General features: G+C 33.2%; 1 protein-coding gene across 2 annotated transcripts in view; it reads right to left on the reverse strand.

The window, feature by feature from the left end:
- The window catches only part of Tnks (tankyrase), a 200,239-nt gene that overhangs the window by 74,240 nt on the left and 103,642 nt on the right, over positions 1–22,357 (reverse strand). For both annotated transcript variants that reach the window (XM_046466386.2, XM_046466385.2), the window contains exons 6-8: positions 3,890–3,984; positions 2,573–2,639; positions 2,093–2,279 (exon numbers count right to left, since the gene is read on the reverse strand). In XM_046466386.2, coding sequence (XP_046322342.1) covers positions 2,093–2,279; positions 2,573–2,639; positions 3,890–3,984 — 349 coding nt within the window. The remainder of the gene's footprint in view (positions 1–2,092; positions 2,280–2,572; positions 2,640–3,889; positions 3,985–22,357) is intronic.

The following is a 22,357-nucleotide window of genomic DNA, read 5'->3' on the forward strand; positions in this document are numbered from 1 at the left end:
ATCATTATTATCCAAAATACAGGTATGAAGATACAAATTGGTGTGAATATATTTTGTATACAACCAGAGATATGAAAAATTGTGCTCTATATGTGTAATAAGAGTTGTAATGCATTCTGCTGTCATATACAAATAAAAAGATTAAAAAAAAACTTCTTATAGTATTCATAATTTCTAAAACGATTAAAAGGAGGAAAAATTAAAATAACAACTGAGACAAAGCTGAGTCAATATATAAATTAAAATAAGGAAATATGAAAATGGTAAAATAAGTTTTGAATAGTGTCAAATTTTCTTCTCTTTGTTTTTTTTCTTTTTGGTATCCCCCACCCCCAGCCTTGCCAGTCCCTTTTTTTAAATTTTGAGACTGTATCTCACTAAATCTCTTAGGACCTCATAACTTGCTGAGGCTGGCTTTGAACTTGCTATCCTTCTGTCTCATCCTCCTGAGCTGCTGGGATTAAAGGCATATGCCACCCCACCTGGTTCTTTGGTTTTTTAGGACAAGGTCTTGTTAATGTAGTCCTGACTGGCCTTGAACCTTAAGATTCTCTTCCCTAGGTTTCCTGAGGAGCTGAGATTATGGGTGTGCACAGTGGCACTCACCCAAATTCATTTTGAGAATTTTACTGAGCATATAGTATCTACAATACACTGTCCTTGGCTTAAGTTAGGTGGACATACAGGCGCAAACACAAATATGATCCCACATTTTTCTTAGTTAACAAAGAACTTGTACAGGTGTTAAGAAAACCAAAATCAAAGATCTTTCTCTTAAAGAATGTAAATTTTCCTATTTAGACCAAATACTTAGAAAGATGAATTATATAAAGCAAGAAAACGTATGGCAAGAGTCACCTGGGTGGGATCAACTTCTACAAGGTTCATTAAAAAGACATTTGCACAATTACAATCTGGTTTACACTGTCCTATAGTCTAACAGATGTCATTTATTTGAATAGCAAAATAAATTTAAATTTCCACTAAACAAGATGAAAATTACAGGGAAATTTTTCTATTTTAATTTTGACAAGTTTAAAATCTATTTAAATACAAATTATATTATCATGATTTTGATTATACCTTGTCCTTGAATTATAATTTAACAAAAACTTTACTAGGTTGTTTTTGATTCTTAGAATCCTAGATGTAGGAAAGTTAAAAATTAGGTGACACCTAGCTTAATTTAAACCTGAAATGTCCATATGTAGAATTAAATCAGTATTAGATATAGTAATTACATGTTATATGTCATCCTGAATAAGACCCTAGAATAGAAAAAGGATTTTAGGTAAAACCCAAAGAAATCTAAATCAATGTTGGTTTTTAATTGGGATAAATGTATCTTACTAATAATGTAAAATGCTGGTAATACAGGAAACTTGGTATGGGGTATGTGAGAACTCTATACCATCTTCATAAATTTTCTGTATTTCAAAAAGTATTCTAAAACACAAAATTTATTTAAAAATTCTCTCTCTCCCTCCCTCTCTCTCTGCTTTCCGGCTGCCAAGAGCTGGGCAGATTCCTCCACTATGTCCTTCTACCATGATGTTCTGCTTTACCTTAGGCCCAGAACAATAGAATTAGGCCAACAAAGATTGAGACTTTGAAATCATGAGCCCAATTAAACTCTCCTCCTTTAAGTTGTTGTCACAGTGAAAAAAATGTGACTATAAAAGTACTTAATGTTCAATATCATTGATTATTACCAATAGCATAAGAATATAAGCACTCTGAATGTGGAGATTTTTGTTCTGGTTTGTACAGTGTTATTTTTCTAGTGTTTGTCACTAAGTATTCACTAAATGGCTGCCAATGGCTGCCTTGCTTCATCCTCATTAGCCTTAACACATATGAGTTAGTATTAGTCTTGAATAACTGTAAAATATATATAGTGTACGTATATAAGATTTTTGTGTAATTCATGAAGGAAAGTACAGAATTAGAAAAGAGGATTTTAAACTAGTATGCTTGTAAGAATGGAAGGGTATTGTGTAAATTAGATAAAATACTAGCTTTGATAACTAAAAAGAAATCAGATATTCTGATTAATAGCCAGTAATACTGATTTTAGGGTATAAATACATACAAGTCAGTCTCTCCCGAAGTTCAGGAGTTGGAGCCATATCCACAGCACTTTTCCCATGACAGTTGACTAAAGTAGGATCAGCACCATGGCTCAGTAACAAAGAACAGACTTCTACACGATTCTTGGAAGCAGCCTCATGTAGTGGAGTAAACTGCCAGAGATCCATTGCATTAACACAAGCTCCATGCTGAATGGAGAAAAAATGTTTTAGGTTAGTAATAACTTCACAGAATCAAAGTAAACTCAGAAATTTTTTTTGCACTGTAAATTTCAATTGTAACTTTTTGAAATGTGATTGCAATAATTTCAGTTTTAAAAAACAGCTGAATTATTAGTTGAATGTTCAAAAAATTGTAAGCAATGGTAATAGTTTTTAAAATTATCATATTCTCTTAAAAATCTTATTAGCCAAACAACAATAACAAAACAAAGTAACAATAACTTTTAAGCAGCATACGTTTTGAATTTTGAGCTTCTTACCTTTAGTAGTAGTTCTGTGACTTCATAGTGTCCATATGAACATGCATTATGAAGAGGCACAAGTCCACTGATGAAGAAGCAAATTAAAATTCTTAAATTTCAAACATCTTATAGTTATTCATCTACGAAGTACTAAGAAACAAGAATCTAGCAAATATTAACATATTAAATATACAGCATTGCACGCTTTATGTATTAATTATTTATAAGAAATGTTACCTGGTAGTGAATTGAAATGTTTCTACCATTTTAACTCACTTTCATGGTAATTTGCAGCATAAAACTTAAATATCCAACTTGCATATCAAAATAGTTTAAAAGGGTCAAAAACTCCTTCTGTGGTATACTTTTCTTGATTACTCGCTTACTGTACACCCATCTGTTTTCAGACATGCACAAGGAAATAGAGATATTCCAAAGATCAGGCATTTAAGCCCCTATACTATTGGGATGCCATATGCATATGGCACAAAACTTGGCACAGGCAAGAGAGAAACAGCATGGAAAATTGTATATTTGAAATGGACAGATTCCCCTTCTCATAAATATCTCAAATACTGAGTTCATGTCTCTGTTTTCTTGAATGAAAGAGGCAGAATGCAAAAAACTCTCCTCTAGGGCATCTCTTCTTTCTGATGTCAATTACAAGAGTATAATATAATCTACCTTACCTGGGATAGGGTGAATTATCTTTTAGATCTCAAAGTAATAATACAAACCTACTGTTCATAATCCCTGGATAGTAAATAGGAGGCTGGTACAAAGTTTTAAAAAAAATCTTCCATTCATAAAATAAATGACATAAATGCTTTCTTGGTTCGCATTCATTCCTCTCCCATATTAACCTTCATTAAGGATCTTCTAGGTTTTCTCAGTTTAGATGTCCAAGATTTCACTAACCAAATTAGAATATTATATATTTATGATTTTGGTTTATTAATAAGAGATGGTCTTTTAATACCTGATGAATATGATAGCTATGCTACCAGATTATTACAATTTCCAATTTCTTTTATATTTCTTTACTGCAATTCAATAGTTAAAAAAAGATGATTGGAACATAAAAGCAAATTTAAAACTTCAAATAACAGAATTGCAATAAAATTAGGAATGATTTAGGAAATTATTATGAGAAGTCTGAATAATAAGTGGGTACTTGAAAGTAAAGTCTGAAATCAAAATTATGAACATTCTTAATGAATGGGATATATGACTTTCTTTGTCCAGAGCTTAAAACCTTGAAGAATCAGATGATAAAAATAAAGCATAATATTCCATAAACAAAACTACTGAAAGGAAATAAACTAATACACCTACCCTTTGTCTTTTGCGTGAACATCAGCACCATGCTGAAGAAGAAGTTGAACTATACGAACTCTGTTGTAGCCTGCTGCTAGATGTAAAGGAGTGGACTAGAAGAGAAAAACACATCCCCCTTTTCAGGTTAAAAAGTTCTTGCTTTGCTTTTTAATCTGTATTTATTCACAATTAAACACAATGAAAGTTAATATAAAAAATACTGGGTTGAAATTCAAAAATTCTTATTTCAGACCTGAATGAATGATAATTCATTCTCCTTAGAAGAAAATTCTAACTTAGATGCCATTTGCTATGGTTTGAATGTTGAACTGACTCTGCCATAATTCATCTTGAGGGTTGGTCCCCACTTTAACAGTGTCCAGAAATTTGGGGCCTTTAAGAGGGAGTAATGCTTTTTCTCAAAAGTAATTTACTGTTCTGGAGGGACTGGACTGGTTAACACAAGAGTGGTCTGCTATAAAGCACGTTTGTCCTTCTCAGCTCAATCTCTTGCTTCTTTACTTTCCAGGTGACCCCTCTTTTATACCTCCTCCCAAATCCTGGCACTTGATGCTATCCACCCTATGGTCAAGCAGTCAAGGGGTCCTTGCCAGATGCTGATGTGATGTTTTCAAGGACTATGTGGCCGCAAGAATTGTAAGCCAAACATACCCCTTTTCTTCATATATAACAGCTATTTTGTTAGAGCAACACAAAATGGACTAGGACAATATCTATTTCACTCATTTGTTTTTCAAAGGCCTTCAAATAATCAAGACCTACCCTACCTACACTAATTACTTCTTTATCTTTCAAACATGAACCATTCTTACTGTTCTGAGAAGTCATATCATGTATTATATTTCTTTTAAATGGAAACATTCTTCCTTATCCTATTTAAGTCCTGTCCTTTCAAGTTTTAACTTTTAAATCCCAATTCTACCATAAAACTTTATCTAAAGATTTTGCTTGCAAAATGTTTGTCAATAGAAAAGATTGGAAAGTATACCTTAAGAATTATTTGAAGAAATTTCAATGGAAACCAAAAACACATTATTCATTCCATATGGCTCCAGTAATAAATCTAAACTAGTATACTACACTGTAGTGCAATGAAATATACCAAGATAGTATTTAATCTTCTATTTTATATACCACATTTACAGTATAAACAAGAGGAAAATAACATTTTTTCTCAACTAATTTCTGACAAATTTTTAATTTGAACTAGGTTATTAAAAGATTCTCTGCTAAAATTAAATATAGTAATTAAAATAATCAAACTTCTCACCTTTAAGCAATCAGAAAGAACTTCACTTTAATTAAAAACTTCCCTGCAACCATGGCAGTTTTCCACCTTTGCTCATTTGATATTTAAATACTATAATAGTTTCTTACACAGGCTCTAATATGCTTTAATTCTCTTTCATTTTTATAATTTCTATTTGGGGGCTTGGGATTTACTAAGATTTTCAATTTATTTTCTTCACCTATTCCAAATGTCAAAACACAACGGAATTATTATATATTATATCATATATTACTGCTTTTGAAATACTCCATACTTTTTATAAATTCTGACAGTCTCTTACAAAATATTTTAAGCAATACACAGCTACTAATGAAGAATTGAGGTAGATTAGAAGAGAGTCCTAAATAGAAAGGACACCTGACTATTCTTTTTTCTTCCTATTTTACAGATGTTGCTCCACTGTCTTTGGGTGGCATTGCTTTAAGAAATCTGCCACCAGCATTATCTCTGTTTCCTTGTACACATGCTTTTTCCCTTTAGATACATAAACATTTTCTCTTTATCACTGGATTTAAGCAATTAGATTGTGAAGTACCTTGGCATAGTTTTATTCATGGTTTTTTAATTTTATTTATTATTTATTTGTTTTTTGTTCGTGCTTAGGTCTTGTTGAGTTTCTTGGCTCTAGTTTTCACTAAATTGGGATAACTTTTAGCTATTAGTTCATTAAATATTTTTTCTGCTTCCTCTTTCACAATCTTCTCTGCTGGGACTTCAATCAGACATGTATTAGACTACTTTCAAAGCTTTATTTTTAAGCTTTGTTAGGCAGGACCAGAACAGCCCTTAGCATGGCACTACTTTTGCCCTGAGGTATTGCCCTCCTGAGTACTTCATGATATCCAAAGAATTAAGAGGGTCTTCCACTCTGGCTGGTGGTAACAGAAAGTATTACAGATTCTGTCTGACCGCCTATGATCTCTAAACCTTTTGGGTGGCTCCTTTATTAGTCTCAGACACTTTCTTCATTCCATGTTAATCAGTCCCAGCTGAAGACTGTAAGGGGACCTGATATAGGACCTGTGTCTTAGTAACTTTTCACCAGTGATGTCCCTGCAAGTCCACCTCAACTCAGGGAGACTACCAGGTCCCCTTTCCTACATTAAAACATGAAAATTCTTCCTAGACAGAGTTGGAACAATTGTACATTTCACCTTACTAGTTTCCTCTTCTGAGTGACTATTGTCACATTCTGCCTAATAAGCAAGTCCAAAACCATTGATTTATATGTTTTGCCCATTTTTCTTATTGTTTCAGGAAGAAAGGTAAATCTGGTCCCTTTTACTCCATCTTGGCCCATTTTGGGAAAAAACTGTAATTTAAATATGGTTGGGAAGCTTCCTCCATAGATAAGGACTGCTTTGGATATATGGTCAGTAAGTCAGTAAGCTCTTATAGGGAATAGCTAAAATTTAATATTTTATGGACAAGGTGGCATCTTTATTGCTTATGAATAGAAAAAAACTTCCTCTATTATATATTAAATGTCTTTTACACAATTTGCACACAATTGATTCAATACTTTATTTCTGGAAATGAACAAAGTCCTTAATGAATGAAAATGTACACACTAAATAAACACAGTAGTTTATTTAGAAGGGTAAAATGTAATAATCATTGTTTCCAGATGTTTCATTTACAGTGCTTTAAAATGGTAATATATTTCTTTTTAAACTACTGAAATTTATATAACTTAGATAAATTAGAAGGCTTTGTCAGTGGAAAGGTAGAAAAGTGACAGAAATCATAAAATAAAGCTATGCAAAAATATGGAACTAAGGTAATGAATTTCAAAAACTATTAGAAAGCAGAATTGATGGACTCTGATAACTAACTGATGTGGATGGTACAGGATACTCTCAGTTTGGAAATGTCAATGACAGAAGAAGGAGGGAGAGAAGAGGAGTGGGGAGACCCTGAGGGAAAGAATCTGGGATTTAGGTTTATTGGATTTAAAGTACCTTTGTGATACATCAGTGGTAATGTCAGAGAGAGTGCATTATAAATACAAAACCACAATTCAGAAGGAAAAGGCTAAAAACAAACCTGGTCATCACCTGCATTCACATAAAATATCTTAGTATCCATCATGTATCTGAGAGTATATAGTGTTAGGGATGGTGTGGTAACCTAGAAAAGTCCAATAAAACACAGAGTACCTAACAAAAAGTCAAATCAACTAATTCTTTATTCAGAAGGTCAAAGAGAGGAAACAGAACTCTAGTTTCTAAGGGGTCAAGTAAAGAGAGAAAGCAGGGGATGCAGTATAATGTGAAAAATACTGCTAAGGGAAATTCAGGGTGCCACCAAAGGCCAGAGGCGCAAAAAGAATCCTCCCTAGAAGCAAACAGAAGAGAGCGAGTAGGATGCGGAAGATTCTCCAGCTCTCTTGAGTTGAGACTTGTGGGTAAACAAAATTCACTGTCTTTTTCCATTGTTTCCCTTGGTGTGACACAGCTCAGAGGGACCTCACCAGAGTTAAATTGATGCCAGTGACACAACCCTGAACCTCCAAAACTATGAGCAAATTAAGCCTCTTTTCTAAGAAGTAATTCGTATTTTAGCACAGTAACAAAAAACTTACTTGACTTCCAATATCTGATAAGTAGAAATTATAATCCTTATCATGCAGGGCTGTCTTATGGATTAAAGATAACTATACAAAACCTAATAAAGCATTTATCACAAAGAAAAAGGTCAATAAATGGTAGTTACTACTTATTAAGTAGCTTACACATTTAGATGTTTTTAATGGTTATTTATACAGTCCTTACCTTACTTGACCTATCAGCATTATTTGATTTTATGGATCACTTCTTATGTGAAATGTCTAGAATACTACACTCTTCATTTTCCTCCCAACTCACCAGTCATTCTTTATTAGTCTTTACTATTTGGTCCTCATTTTCTTGATGCTGGGGTACTGTAGAGCTCTGATTTAGACATCTTTTCTTCATTGTCTATACTCACTCCTTCAGTGATCTCTTGCAGTATTGTCACTTTAAATAACATCCATAAACTGACAGTTCAATTATATCTCCAACCTAGTCCTCGCTGATGACATCCACACTCTCATAAACCAACTGCCTGCTTGACATCACATGAATAGGAGATACTCATGTTTACAGTTCACAACCAAGCTCCTAGTATTTTCCCTAAAACTTATGCTGAAAAAAAAAAATGCTTTTACCTCTGCTAATGGTTACTTCATCATTTCATTTACTCAGGCCAGAAATTTTGAATGTCTTTCTTGATTCCCATCTATCTTTACATACTATATTCACCCTATCAGACTATTTCTATTGGTTATACCCACTAAATATATCCAGAATCCAGTAATTCCTCATCATATCTATTTATCACCAACCTGGTCTTTCAGTTGGTTGATTGCAACAGCCTTCTATTTTATCTCCCTGCTTTCACAATAATCCCCTTAGAGTCTACACGACATAGCAACAAAGAAATCCTGTAATTTAAGTTAGATAGACTAGTGATCTACACAAAATCTTCCAGACATTCTTCATCACACTCCAGGTTAAAGTTAACATTGTTAGAATGACCTAGAAGGCTGAAAACAATCTCCCCTACTATCCACTTTCAACTTTCTGATATCATATTTTACTCTGTTATCCTTCATTCACTTCACTCTGGTCTACATAACTCAAATACCATAATTATTACTTAGCTGAGACCACTTAGAATTAGATTATACTAAGTGAAGTAAGTGCCTCTGGAAAAAAATTAAAAGCTAGTAACAAAATACTTTCTAACTTAAAATTCACACATTACTTCTTAATAAATCCAAACAACAATGGAAGAAAAAATATTTCTGAGGATTTATATTAAAATAATAAAATTTTTATAAAGGCAGAATTTAGCTATCAGCTTTGGAAGAACTATATGGTGGTATGTGTCAAGAATATAAAATATTTCCACACCCTCATCCTTTCTTCCCAATGAGCAAAAAAATAATGACAACTATGAATATGGCTAGATGTATTATTACATATTCAACCCTAGCAGAACTTCAGCATTTACATTTTAACACAAAACACATATTGCTATCTCATAAATGACTGCTAGGTGCAGAGGAAAGGGTTTCTTGGTCTAATAGTGCTGGGGATGCTTTTCAAGTCAACAACAACCATAAAAGACAAACAGCCAGACCTCAATGATATTTTTCATCTAAAAATCACAAAATATAAAAATTCTTATATTCTTAAGACAATTGTTATTAATCTGTTTTTATGAAGTATAAAGCTGGCTGCATTCCCTGAACAAGCATAAAACAAGACTGCAAAACATCTACTCCAAATAATTCTCTCCTTCCCTCTTTTTTCTTTTGATAATACTTATACAAAAATAAAAAAAAAAAACTGTCAAAACTGGACTTCAAATTATTTGCCACAATCTTTTACTGTAAATGTTTGTTACAAAAACATTACAGTTATTTATTTGTATCCTCTAGTTCACCATGAGTTCACTGATAGTAGAAAATATACCTTATGTTTTCAAGACCTAATCTAGGAAGGTACTTAAAAAAAAAAAAAGTCATTATTAGCTTTTGATTTATATTACTAAAAAGAAAGAGGCAATATGGATAATTCAACATGGTAAATTTGACTTTAAATTTGTACAAAAAATTTACACTGACATTTCAACACAGGCATGTGTGATGTTCGAAACATTCCTTAGGAAAATATAAAACTACAACTGTGAAGCTATGATATAAGTCATCAGAGAGCTGTCTAGCCCATGATTAGTGTATTTTGTTTTCTTTAAGATGAGGATTCGGTTTGATCTGGATCTACTCCTTTGGGATTTTCCAAAATGTGGTGATCAGCTTGTCCTGGTTTGCCCAGGATTTTACTGATTTTAGGAAACCCACTGATTCCAGGCAAGCTGGGATGGTTGGTCACCTGACTCTAGATAGACTTAAAGCCAAATGAGTTTCTGGTTTCTGGAGCTGCTGTGAGCCAGAAAGTTGTATGTGCAAACACTTATGTGCATTCTGACAAACACCCATTGATTTACCAAATTAGAAGACTCATATTTAAAACAAGTTGGCTCAAGAGATAATAAAAGATTAATTTTTTCCATCCAGCAATGCATTTCTTCAACAGACAAGCACAGCCTTTCTCAGTTCCATACAAGCTCTATAATATAGTGTACTATTCAAAATTTTCCTCCAGACTTGCTCTATAGTTATGATTATAAAATGATTCGATAAAAACTTCATGATCTTTCAGCACTTGAACATGAAACCCTTGCATTAAGAGCAAGTTTTAAGGGCTGGGGCTGGGGCTCAGCGGTAGAGTGCTCAACTAGCATGTGCGAGGCTCTGGGTTCAATCCTAAGCACCTCATAAAAATAAATAAATAAAAGTATATTGTGTCCAACTACAACTATAAACAATTTTTAAAAAAGAACAAGTTTTAAGAAACATAAAACAATCTATGTACTGATCTGCTAGATTTAATAATCATTAATTAACAGAACTTTGCTACATTAGCTTCTGCTATCTCTTTTGTCCTACTTTTTCCCTGGAAGTATTCAAAAGCTAATTCAAGATACTCTGACAATTCATCTTTGCATATTCCATAGATGCCTCCAAAATTTATGGGAATTTTCTTCTACAGCTCCAATGTTACTATCACATATAGTAGTGGTAAAATGTCATTATCACCTAATATCCAGGTCATTATTCAAATTCCCTATCTCAAAAATTATCTGTTTAAAATTGGTTTGCTGGAATTAAGACCAATACGATTTGGTTATTGAGTCTTTAAGTTGCTCAAACCTGCAATAGTCTTCATCCATCCTTATTTTTGTTTTTTTCAGAATATGGTCTTTTATTTTTATTATTTATTTATTTTTGGTACCGGGAATAGAACCCAGGGGCGATTTACCACTGAGCTACATCCCTGGTCCTTTCAAATTATTTTTGAGAAGTTGCTTAGGATTTTGTTAAGTTGCTGAAGCTGGCTTTGAACTTGCTTCTCCTTCCTCAGCCACTGGGGTGACAAAAAAATGTCTGGATATTATTCTCCTATTGATAAAATCACTCAATCTACCATGAGTTTTGCAAATCCTATCTCTATGAACTCATGAGTCTTAAACATCATTTTTGTAGGTTTTTCTTTTTTAACTTTCCTCATCTCTTAAAAACTATATATAAGTATAAAGAAACACAAAACCATACTCATTTAAAAATTTGACTTTTTGAATGTATAAAAACATGCTTCTTCCAGTTTCACTTAAAAAGATGAGGTATTGTATATATTTTTTTCTCAGTTTTAACTGGTCTCAATTATCAATTACTTTATATTTCTTAAACATTCTCTCAATAGAGTTCCTTTTTAAATAATAAAAATAATATATTCCCTCTAAAAATTCAAATAGTACACAAAAATATGATGTAAAATGTTCTATTTCTCCCTCCAGTCCAACAAGCCTCTCTTTCAAAGGTAATCACTGTTTACAGTTGCTCAAATATCATTTGAGATTTTTCCACGTCTATGAATGTGCATTTTTTTCTCCTCTTGAGGTTTTTGTTGTTATATGTTGATTTTATAGTTGTTTTTTATATTCTGGTACTGGGCATCAAACCCAGGGTCTTATGCTAGGCAAGCACTCTACCACTGAGTTACATCCCCACCCCTTTTTCTTCTGTTTTGAGACAGGGTCTTTTGCTAAGGTGTCCAGGCTAGCCTCAATTTTGTAATCTTCTTGCCTCAGCCTGCTGAGCAGCTGGGATTTTAAGCATGCACCACTATGCCCAGCATCCTCTTGAGTTTTTGTTGTTGTTGTTGTTGCTGTTTTTGTCACACAAATAGGATTGCATTATATTATTTAGCAATTTACTTTTTTCCTCTTATGTTACTACATAGAAGTCTGTCTTATTGTTTTATAATGACTGTACAGTATTTCCATTGTGTGCTTGTACCATAATTACCTACCCATTGCCTACAAATGGATATTTAAGTAGTTCAATTTTTGCTCTATCTTTTCAAAATATATCTCATTTTAATCTATTATTTAGTTAAGATAGATCAGTGTTTCCCTTTCACATCAGCCATTATGATAAAATTCCTAGGAAAATACAATAAACACATAATCAGAGCTTTATTAAATTTCTATCAGGCACAGAGGCATGATTAATCTGCCAAAAAGCAAAGAGCTAAGAAGCTCTTTGAGACAGTGGCACTTAGATCAGAATCTAAACAAATTAAAAGCTAGAGAATCAATATGGACAAGTATCCATGGAAATATATCTCATTCTTAGTGCTCGTCTTTTCAAGGGATTTAAATTTTAAAAAATCACAATGAAGATCAGATAGTTTCCCTGAAGTTTCTTAATTCTTGAACTACAAAAAAGAGCATGACAAAGTGCACTGTATGTATTGTTTGCTTTACACGGCAACTACCTGAGATAGAAACTACAACTAGAATAAATGAGGAAACCAAGGAACAGGGAAACAATAGAGGAGACAGGGATCAAATCTAGGTAGTATGAACTTAGAACTTTCATGCTTTTGGTTGGAAGCTCAGGTTCTAGACAGGATGTTAAGAAACAAATCAGCATGGGTAAGTGGCAAAAAGAATTACTAATGTGGGCAGGGATCTTCTTGTTTCTGACTACTTTAGTACTCTGATCCACAGGTCACCACACAAACTATCAATATTGACAGTATGACCATACCATTAGAATGGGCACCCCAGAATTGTGAAACTCCTTAATAATAATAGCTATCTAAAAAAAACCCCAGTAAATATAAAGTAAAAAATAAAAAAGGGCTGGGAATGTTGCTCAGTGGTAAAGTACCCCTGGGTTTAATCCCCAAACCCCAGTACTGCTTTAAATGTGTGTGTGTGTGTGTGTATGTGTGTGTGTATCTCATATCAAGGAAGAACAAAATTGAAATTGAAATTGAAAAGTATAATTTTGTTTGGCTTCCTTCCCAGTGGTATGTTCCTGAATTATGCCCCTCCAGCTGCTTCAACTACTTCTTATAAAGTAATTTTCCTGACTAGCTTTCTGGTCCCCCTCTGGATGGTCAATATCCCTTTTTAAAGTATGACACCCTATATTGGGCACTAAATCCAGATCAAACTCATCTATATCAGTGAGCCATCTCTCTCTTTTTTTTTTTTTTTTAAATGTAGTTAAGCAGAACCCATCAGAATTATTCACAATGAAAGTTTCAACAATGCATTGCTGGACTAGTTGCCATTTAAGGCCTCTTCCAAATAATATTTTATGAATTGCAAATAAATTACATGAATAGAGTTAGAATAATGATGGATGTTATAGCCTCAGAGACAAAATATATACTCAGCAAAACATATTAGGCATCTGAAAAGTTATGGAACTTTTATGAACTATTTTACAAAAATAAGTGCTTTTTATTTTAATTGCTTTAAATAGTAAAAAATTAAAGTGAGAATACCAAGGGCTGCCTTTAAGGGCACGTATTAAGAAGAAAAAGAGAGAGAAAGGAAGTGAACAAAAAAAAGAATGAACAGGATCACATAAAGTGATCTTTGTGATAATAAAGTTCTGAACGTCAGCTTCAGTCAATTTCAACTTAACATTATCATTGTGTAAACTCCAAGGGAATTCTTCAACAGTCAGCAATTTGTCTCTTTTCTCCAGCCTCAGCCTCCCAAAATAAGTTTATAGCATGCTTTCATACAGTTTGTACGGGACAAAAACAAAATGCTTAGTACTCTCAAAGTACAACATTAGTTTTTCATTGTTTAATGAGAAATAGCTTGTAGACTTTATGGAAGTCAGATTTCCTGATGGGATAATAGCCTCATTTTTATATTTTATGAGAAATATTTATACTGTTCAAACTTCATGAGTTCCTGATATTTGCAATCTTAGAATCGTTGATGCTTAGATATGAAAACCTAAGTAATGCTTATAATAGATAACTGTTGCACTAAATGGAATCTAAAGATTACACAGGAGAGAATCCTTCAACCTTACTTCATTAGGTAGTCATTTTAACTGTAAATCAGAAACTGGCAAATTCCTGTAGCTGACTTTAATGTGGTTAAGACCTCCAGGACTTTGGCCACACATTGCCACCTCAAAGTCCCTGCAGTGATAACATCCTTGCGGTTTCTGGATTTACGTACATGAATCCAAAAGACAAGTGATGGCAAAAGCAGAGATCTCTAGTTTTGTTTCCTGTCCACAGCCTTCTCCCCCAATTGTAACAGGTACTAAAACCTCTATAAAGGTAGAAGATTATTTTCGTGAATGTTTTTATGGTATTTAAGATTATTATGATCTTACTGTTAAAAAATAAAACAACTTTACAACAGGAAAACCAAATTATGAAACAATTCCCCTTTAGAATTAATCTGTTTCCAGATATATTAGTTAACCTACCCAAATATGGACTTCAAATAATTATGCATGTTATTTACATTTTTAAAGTTTTACTTCTGATGCCATTCTTAGAAGAGAATGATGCTTCTTACTAGTTACTGAAAGCATTCTTTTTATCTTATGAAGGTATAGCATGAAGATTCTTGATATTTTTAGAAATTCTCTTTATAATTCAGATTTAATTGAACAAGTGAACAAATGGGAGGGGGACAGGGAAAAAGAGAAGTAGGCTTCTTGAATGATTTTCCTTTTAGTTAAATTAAAAAGATTACACTACAAGGGCTGGAGTTATAGCTCAGTGATACAGTGTTTGCCTTGCACATGTGAGGAACTGGGTTTGATCCTCGGTACCACATAAAAATAAATTTTTTAAAAAAGGTATTGTGTCCATCTACAAATATAAATATTCTTTAAAAGCCCATAATATAAAAATAACCAAGTTATTAATGATTAAATGCTTGTATCCCCCCTCCCAGATTCATATATTTTTAAATCCTAATCTCTAATGTGATAGTATCTCGAAGACAGTTTCTTTGGGAGGTAATTAAGTTCAGATGAGGGTGGGGCCCTCATGATGGGATTAGTGCCCTCTTATCTTACACAGAGAGCTTGCTTTTACTCTATTATATAAGCAAAGCGCAAGAATACAGCCAGAGAGTCCTCACCAGCCACCAAACATGCTGGCACCTTGATCTTGGATTTCCCAGCCTTCAGAACTATGAGAAATAAAATTCTGTTGTTCAAGGCACCCTGTCAATGGCATGGTAGTTCAAGCTGATTAAAGATACCATGTTTATGTTTGCAACCAACTATATTAATAATGCTAATTCAAAGCTAGAGGTAATTTCAGAATTCTTAAATCTATAATTAACTCTTTATTTTCTTTTTGTGGATTCTCATCAGGCTAGAAGGATTTCCTGGAATCAGATCATCTTTTCACCTAAGCAAGGCTTTTACACAGAACAGTTCTCTCTTTATTTAAAGGTTTTAAGAACTTTTTGTACAATTCTACTGTCAAATGATATTAACTCAACAGTGTGTTCAAGCAACAAAGAGTACACAAGCCATAATGATTATAGGGGTGTTTTTAACTATCTTCATCATGTAACATTTGATACATAAAAATCAAAAGCTGAATGTTTTCTCTGATATGCAGATGCTAATTCACAATGGGGGGCTAGGGAAGAACAGAGTTACTTTAGATTAGGTAAAAGGGAGTGAAGGGAGGGGAGGAGGCATGGAGGTAGGAAAGATAGTAGAATGAATCAGACATTATTACCCTATGTACATATGTAACTATACAACTGGTGGGATTCTACATCATGTACAACCAGAAGAATGAGAAATTGTACTCCTTTATATATGATGTATCAAAGTGTAATCTACTGTCATGTATAACTAAAACAAAAAAAAAAATATTACAATAAAAACAATGAAAATTTAAGTTACAAAGCACAATTAAAAAATACCATCACCCACTATTCTATTCAGCTGAACTATGACACCAGCAATATCACTGAAGCTACCCTACACAGTTCTTCCTTATCCTTCTCTCTTGCCAGTCTTTTGGGTAGATGTTTTTCCAGCTACTGCATACTGAGACAACTTGGTTTACCTGTAGAGGCAGGGGGAAAAACTGGGGTGGTGGATGAAGGATGGGGGAAGGGCTTCACACATAAATTTTAATAATTTAAAAAAATAGATGCTGAAGTGTCACTTTTGCAACTTGGCTTCTAAATAAAATTTTCGTATGAATTTTACTCATAGCCAAATGATTCAATACTTAATTCCCGTCTTATCCCTCAATTAAGGTAAAGGAGATAACCACAGGAAAATTGTACTTTAGGATATGAATGCAGGAGAATCCAAAGCTAGGAGGAGAGAGGGTGGCTAAATCCAAGTAAAACGGACAACTGAGTCTCACCTCCTGATGTTAAACACTGTGTCCTGTTCCATTAAAGAATCATTTCTTGAAGAGTAAAACAGCATAGTTGGCATGAATATTAATTACCCTCAGTAGGAGTGTTGTTCTTGACAAAATGGAGATTTTTGTAGTGTAAGTGATTCCCCAGTGAAAAATTCTAAGACAAGACATTTTCAAGGCCCTATTGTTACAAGATGAATACACAAGCATAAGGATTTTATACAATATTTCCCAACTTAAGTAGGCAAGAAAAAAATGCTCTAAGGAATTTCTGTATTACAGAAGACACGCATTGCTCAGCAAGTAGTACTCTAAAGAAGTGATTTGATTAGATATATAATTAAACCTAAAGTACTTGAAGAGTTCCCTGATGCAGACTTAATGAATTTTGACCTTCTTGTAATCCCAAGAAATGCCTGAACTATGATCCATAAAAGTTGGAAAGTTTAAAAATGGTATGACCTTTTATCGACCAAGATTTGACAAGAAAAAGGAAAATGATAAAGGGCACTAAGAACCAGGGGAGGCCAGATATGTGCCCCCTGGTAATGTTAGTGCTTTCTTATAGGGGAAGAGGGCTCTATATAAACTTTAATCCAGATACCAGAGTATTGTCTCCAAGGTGACACTACAGACTCTTAAGCAATCCAATTGTGTTACTGCTAGTTACTACTAACTGCTAAAAAAACGAATAAAACATATTACAGTCTTAGAATGTTAGAATCAAAAGGTAGTTTAGAAGTCACAAGGCTCAAATCCTTTACATTTCAAGATTAAAAAAAATTGAGGACTCAGATATAAAACTTGCCCAACCATATATAGCTAATAATAGTTACTTATAATTTAATATTTCATCTTCTAGCTTTCAGTTTATGCCTTTGCTCATAATATCATGACCCCAAAATATACACATGAAATTATTTTGCTATGGGGGAAAACCTCTCAAATTGTAAGATGCAAATTTAAAATAACTGGATATAAAGTGAATATATTTGGAAGATCATTAAAAAATCCTCATTTATTCTGCTATGTAGCTATGAAAATCATTCTCAAAGTAATCCATTTGGGAAAAAAAGATACATTCTTTCTTGCCTATTAGATAACAAGCATTGCATTTTCTGTTCTTATAGTCAGGGTATTTTAGTTCTCTATTACTACATAAAAAGCAACCTCAGCAATGGTGAGTTACCTGGGCAGTTATTCTGCCTATGTGGCAAGAGCTGGGATGTTAGGATGACTGACACCACCTGAAGGTTCAACAAGAAACTCACATGGGGCTTGAATGCCTGTGATGGTTGGACAATTAGAATCATTTATTTACAAGCACAGGTGGATCTGCTCATTAGGAGCCTCAATTCTTCTTTACATGTACCTCTCCACATGCCACCAGAGGTGCCTCATGGAATAGCAGCCGAGCTTGGAGAAGGAGCATTCTGAACATCAGAGGCTGCCAGACCAATTCAGGGGCTTGCCTTCGAATGAACAATCATCACTTTTGTCTTTATGTTATTTACCAAAGCAGTCCCAGCTAATATCAGGGTCAGTATGGGAGGGAACTAGGTAGAAGCAAAAGTAATAAGAGGCCTGGTTCCTTGAGGAGTCTTCTAAGTAATAATATACCACATAGGGATTGCTAAAATCCTGCAAACATGATATTTAGAGAAGAGTTATATTGAGGGAGGGGGTCTACTCACCAAAAATAATGAGAAATTCTGTTTATATTACAATATGATGAATGTATTCAATTCCAAAACTTAAATATAAATGCAAAATTCTTACACTAATCCTATATCTTCCTCATGTTTCACTAGATGTGCTTTATGGAATTCAAATAAATATTGTGGTATTATTTTCAGTTAAATATTACTTTTTAATTAATAAGTATTTAAAAATGGGTGCATATCTCAAAAACACATTTTTGAATTTGTTAACTTGCTAATTTAAACAAATTTATTTATGGGTGGGGAGAAAGGGAAGGCCAAACTCCAATAAAAGTTAATTCAGTTACACACTTTATAGATTACCTGGTAACCAACAACTGATTTTTATTCAACTGCCACCTGTGACTGAGCTTAGATAATACGGACAATTTAAGTGGGGATGTAGGGAATGTTAGACTCATATGTGTCCATTCTGAATATGTTCAGAAGCTTCTAAAACTTTATCAAATGAGTACAATCTAATTTATTGAAGTTCTACTATGTGCTACAAACTATCCCAGCACCTTAATCCCATTTCACTAGTCCTCTCAAATGCCTTGTGGAATGGGTATGAATATAACCATTTATAAATGAGTAAACTGAAATTTCTAGAGCCATAGCCACATATTTACAAAACAAAAGAGCCAAGAACAGAACTCAATCATTCTGACCTTAAGGTATATTTGGTCTTTGAAGCATATCACATCATTTTTTTTCATGATGTCTTCAAGGTATGATAATAAATTTTACTTTATTTCTGGTTGATCTCCATTTGAAAATAGTTTTTAAACACTAATCTGTTTCCAGAGTCTTATTCAATATTAGCAATTTTATGGAGCAAACATTTACACCATAGAAATCTGACATTTAAAGCAAGCTTTCAGTTAATTTTTCTGAATTAAAGCATGTTCCTCCAATTGCCTGTTCATCTAAATTTGTGGTTTCTTACACAAAGACATACATGTCTATATACTAATGCTTTAAAAATAAAAATGCCAGAAAAGATCTTACCTTAGGTCTATATTTTATATGACTGTACCAAAGCAAAAAAAAAAATTACCTCTTTTTAGCACACCTGTTTCAATGTGTTGGATAATGTCGTAATCATTCAGTTTTTTAGCTCCTTATAAACAGTACCATTAACCACATATTTATCTCCCAGGACACTTACAATGACCTAAGGTAGGCATTGAGTTTTGGTTGAATGAATAAATTAAAAAAACCAAAAAGAAACCAGAAATTATATTGAATAGTTTATTTTTAAAAGCACCAATTATTTAGTTATTTTTAATATTTGGTGACACATAAAGCAATAGCAGTCATAATAGATAATGCACAGATATATAATATTCCCATTTAAGAATATGCAGACTAATCCCTAATTAGCTATTTCCTTGTTATGATAAGGAAAGATTAAATTTAGGACTTTTGTTTTTGGACAGTTTTTGATAAAGAAAGCCAAGAAAGGGGAATAATGCAAAGAAGGAACAAAAAGAACTCTCAAGAGGGTTGATTATTAGAATAAATCTGAGATGAATTTAAATATTTATTTTTATTTATTATAGAAAGAAAAGTATACTTGTGAAAATTAATGCTGAAAAACAAAGAGAATATTGCCACCTTAAGCTCAGATATCACACAAGGCCAGAACACTTGGATAATTGCTAATAAAACATCTGGTATTGATGCAAAATCCCACAAAGGGAGATTAAAGGTCTAGAAACATAAGTGTAGAAATACAGGAATAAGGTATTCTAGAAAGGAAACAATCTGTTTTAAGGCTCTTGCTGTACTTCACTGCAATCAAGAATTATGGAATGCAATGGATACTCATAATGGGCAGAAGTCAGAAGAGAATTATATCTATTCCACTACATTTCTAGTGTAGCCATCATTAAAAGGGAGTAGTTGCATGAAAGTAGGATCTTAGAATAAAATATTACAATTTTTCTGCCTCTGGATTTTAGGGTAAAAAAAAATCAATAAAATTTCTAGAACAGTCAACCTCCAATTTTGATTCACATGTAAAATGTTAAATAAAATTTATGAACTGTGGATACAGCTCAATTGGTAAGTGCTTGCCTTGCATGCACAAGGCCCTGGGTTCTAATCCCCAGCACCAGGAAAAAAAAAAAAAAATGAGGCATTGGTTTAAATTCAGCTCCCTGCAGTAGACCCAACAGACCAAACCAAAATGGAGTTACTCATGCTGGAGTTCAATACTGACAAGCTAAAAACAAGTTGTTTATTTGACCTCCTAAGACTCTGGGGTTAGGGGGAGTTAGAAAAATAGCCAGATCCCCAAACAGGTCAGTTCTGGCTAACATGAAAAGGAAGTCCCTTCTAATTCAACCTTTACAGAAAAATAACTTTGAAATACCCATCCACTTTTTGTTCTGTTTCTGCTTTCCTTAGCTCTTTTGTCTTATAAAGCCAACCTCTTCGCTCAGCTCACCAGTATATTCTTTCATAAAATGAGGTGTTGCCCAATTCTACAATCATAAATAAATCAATTAAGATATTTAAAACTAAATTCGTTGTAATTGTCTTTGGAGAAAAACACAACAACAATGTAACAATATAAAGTATGTAAAATATTATGGCTACTTCACTATTTTCAGAATTCTGTAGGTAGAAAAATAAATATCTGTGGGAAATAAAAATATTAACCACTCATATTACCTAATTAGATAATCACAAATTACCTAACTACCAAATCACAGTGCAAAATTAAGACAATATTTAAAATTTACACTTGTATAAATGTTGTATAATCCCACCTATCATGTTTAAAAAAAATACACTAGTCTCAAACCCTTATATATCTTGGGGCAAATTCTCATCTACAAGGACTGTATAAGAAACATTTCTCATCCCAAAACATTACATAATTAACATTTTCTGTATATTTATTTTTATTATTACTTTTTGCTCTACTGAGAACTGAACCCACTGTTACTCCACCACTAAGCTACATCCCCAGCCCTTTTTATTTTGAGACAGGGTCTTGCTAAGTTGCCTGGGCTAGCCTCAAACTTATGATTTTCCTGCCTCAGCCTCCCCAAAGCAAGGATTACAGCTGGGTGACACATGTTCGGCTTTCCTGGACTTTTAAAATCTACAAACCAAGAACTATAGTAAAATCTTGGAGAAATAGGACTTAGTCTTACATTAACATAGTCCTGTGAAAAAACCTCTAAAAAAGGATGTGACTCTGCAACATGTAATTGATTCTTCAAGAAATAATTCCTAAAATGAAAGTCAAGAAATAAAACTTCATGTATTTGACTAACTTACTATGTACAAAAGAGTAGCTTTATCCTCTCATTAATATGTAATCTGACTTTCTAATGATAAAACACATGCAAATGACCTGAAAAATATAAATATCTGAGAAAGAGACTTATGATTTAGCAGCTATATTTGCTTACACATTTTCTTAATACTATTGGTAAAAAACAAAACAAAACAAAACAAAACAAAAAAAAAACACTGTCATAGCTAAGGGATCTTGTCCCAGTCTCCACCAGCACTGAAAATATTTACTGCTTTGTGGCTTTACCGCAACTGTGGGTACATAATAAGAATTACTTTGTGCCATAAATGAGGATAAAATCTAAATATGAATAATATTCCATTTAAATTATGAATTTTCACTTGCAGTTTGCATACCAATGACAATTGTGAATGATTCTCTCTATATGCATATCACTGACCCATAACAAATGCTTAAGTCTAATTTTCTTGTTCTAATTCTATTTGAAAAAACTGATCAATCTAAAATCTCCCATTCACATACTTCTGATTTCATTTTCTAAATGACAGAGTGCAGATGATTTTCTCACTCAGATGACAAAATTATGTTCATCAGGGAATATCAGAGTCATAGCCTAAGCTGCTGCTACCTGCAAAGTGCCAGGCTTGGTCCTGCGAAAAATACAAAGACAACTGACTGATTGGTAGAAAAAGAAGACATGTATAAACAACAATAATTTAAGGAAGTCTATGTGAAAGAAGCCATAGAATGTGGATGAGAAATACAATGATTCTAGCTAAAAGGAAGCCAATGTATCCTCCTTTGGGTAGAAGAAAAGGAAAAGTAATGGAATTCTATACACTTGTGAGGGAGTAAAGAGAAAATCTGTGA

This window comes from Marmota monax, unplaced genomic scaffold (genome assembly GCF_021218885.2).
Source record: "Marmota monax isolate L192 unplaced genomic scaffold, Marmota_monax_Labrador192_F-V1.1 WCK01_AAM20220418_F8-fsc00369, whole genome shotgun sequence".
In the NCBI taxonomy this organism is placed as follows: domain Eukaryota; kingdom Metazoa; phylum Chordata; class Mammalia; order Rodentia; family Sciuridae; genus Marmota; species Marmota monax.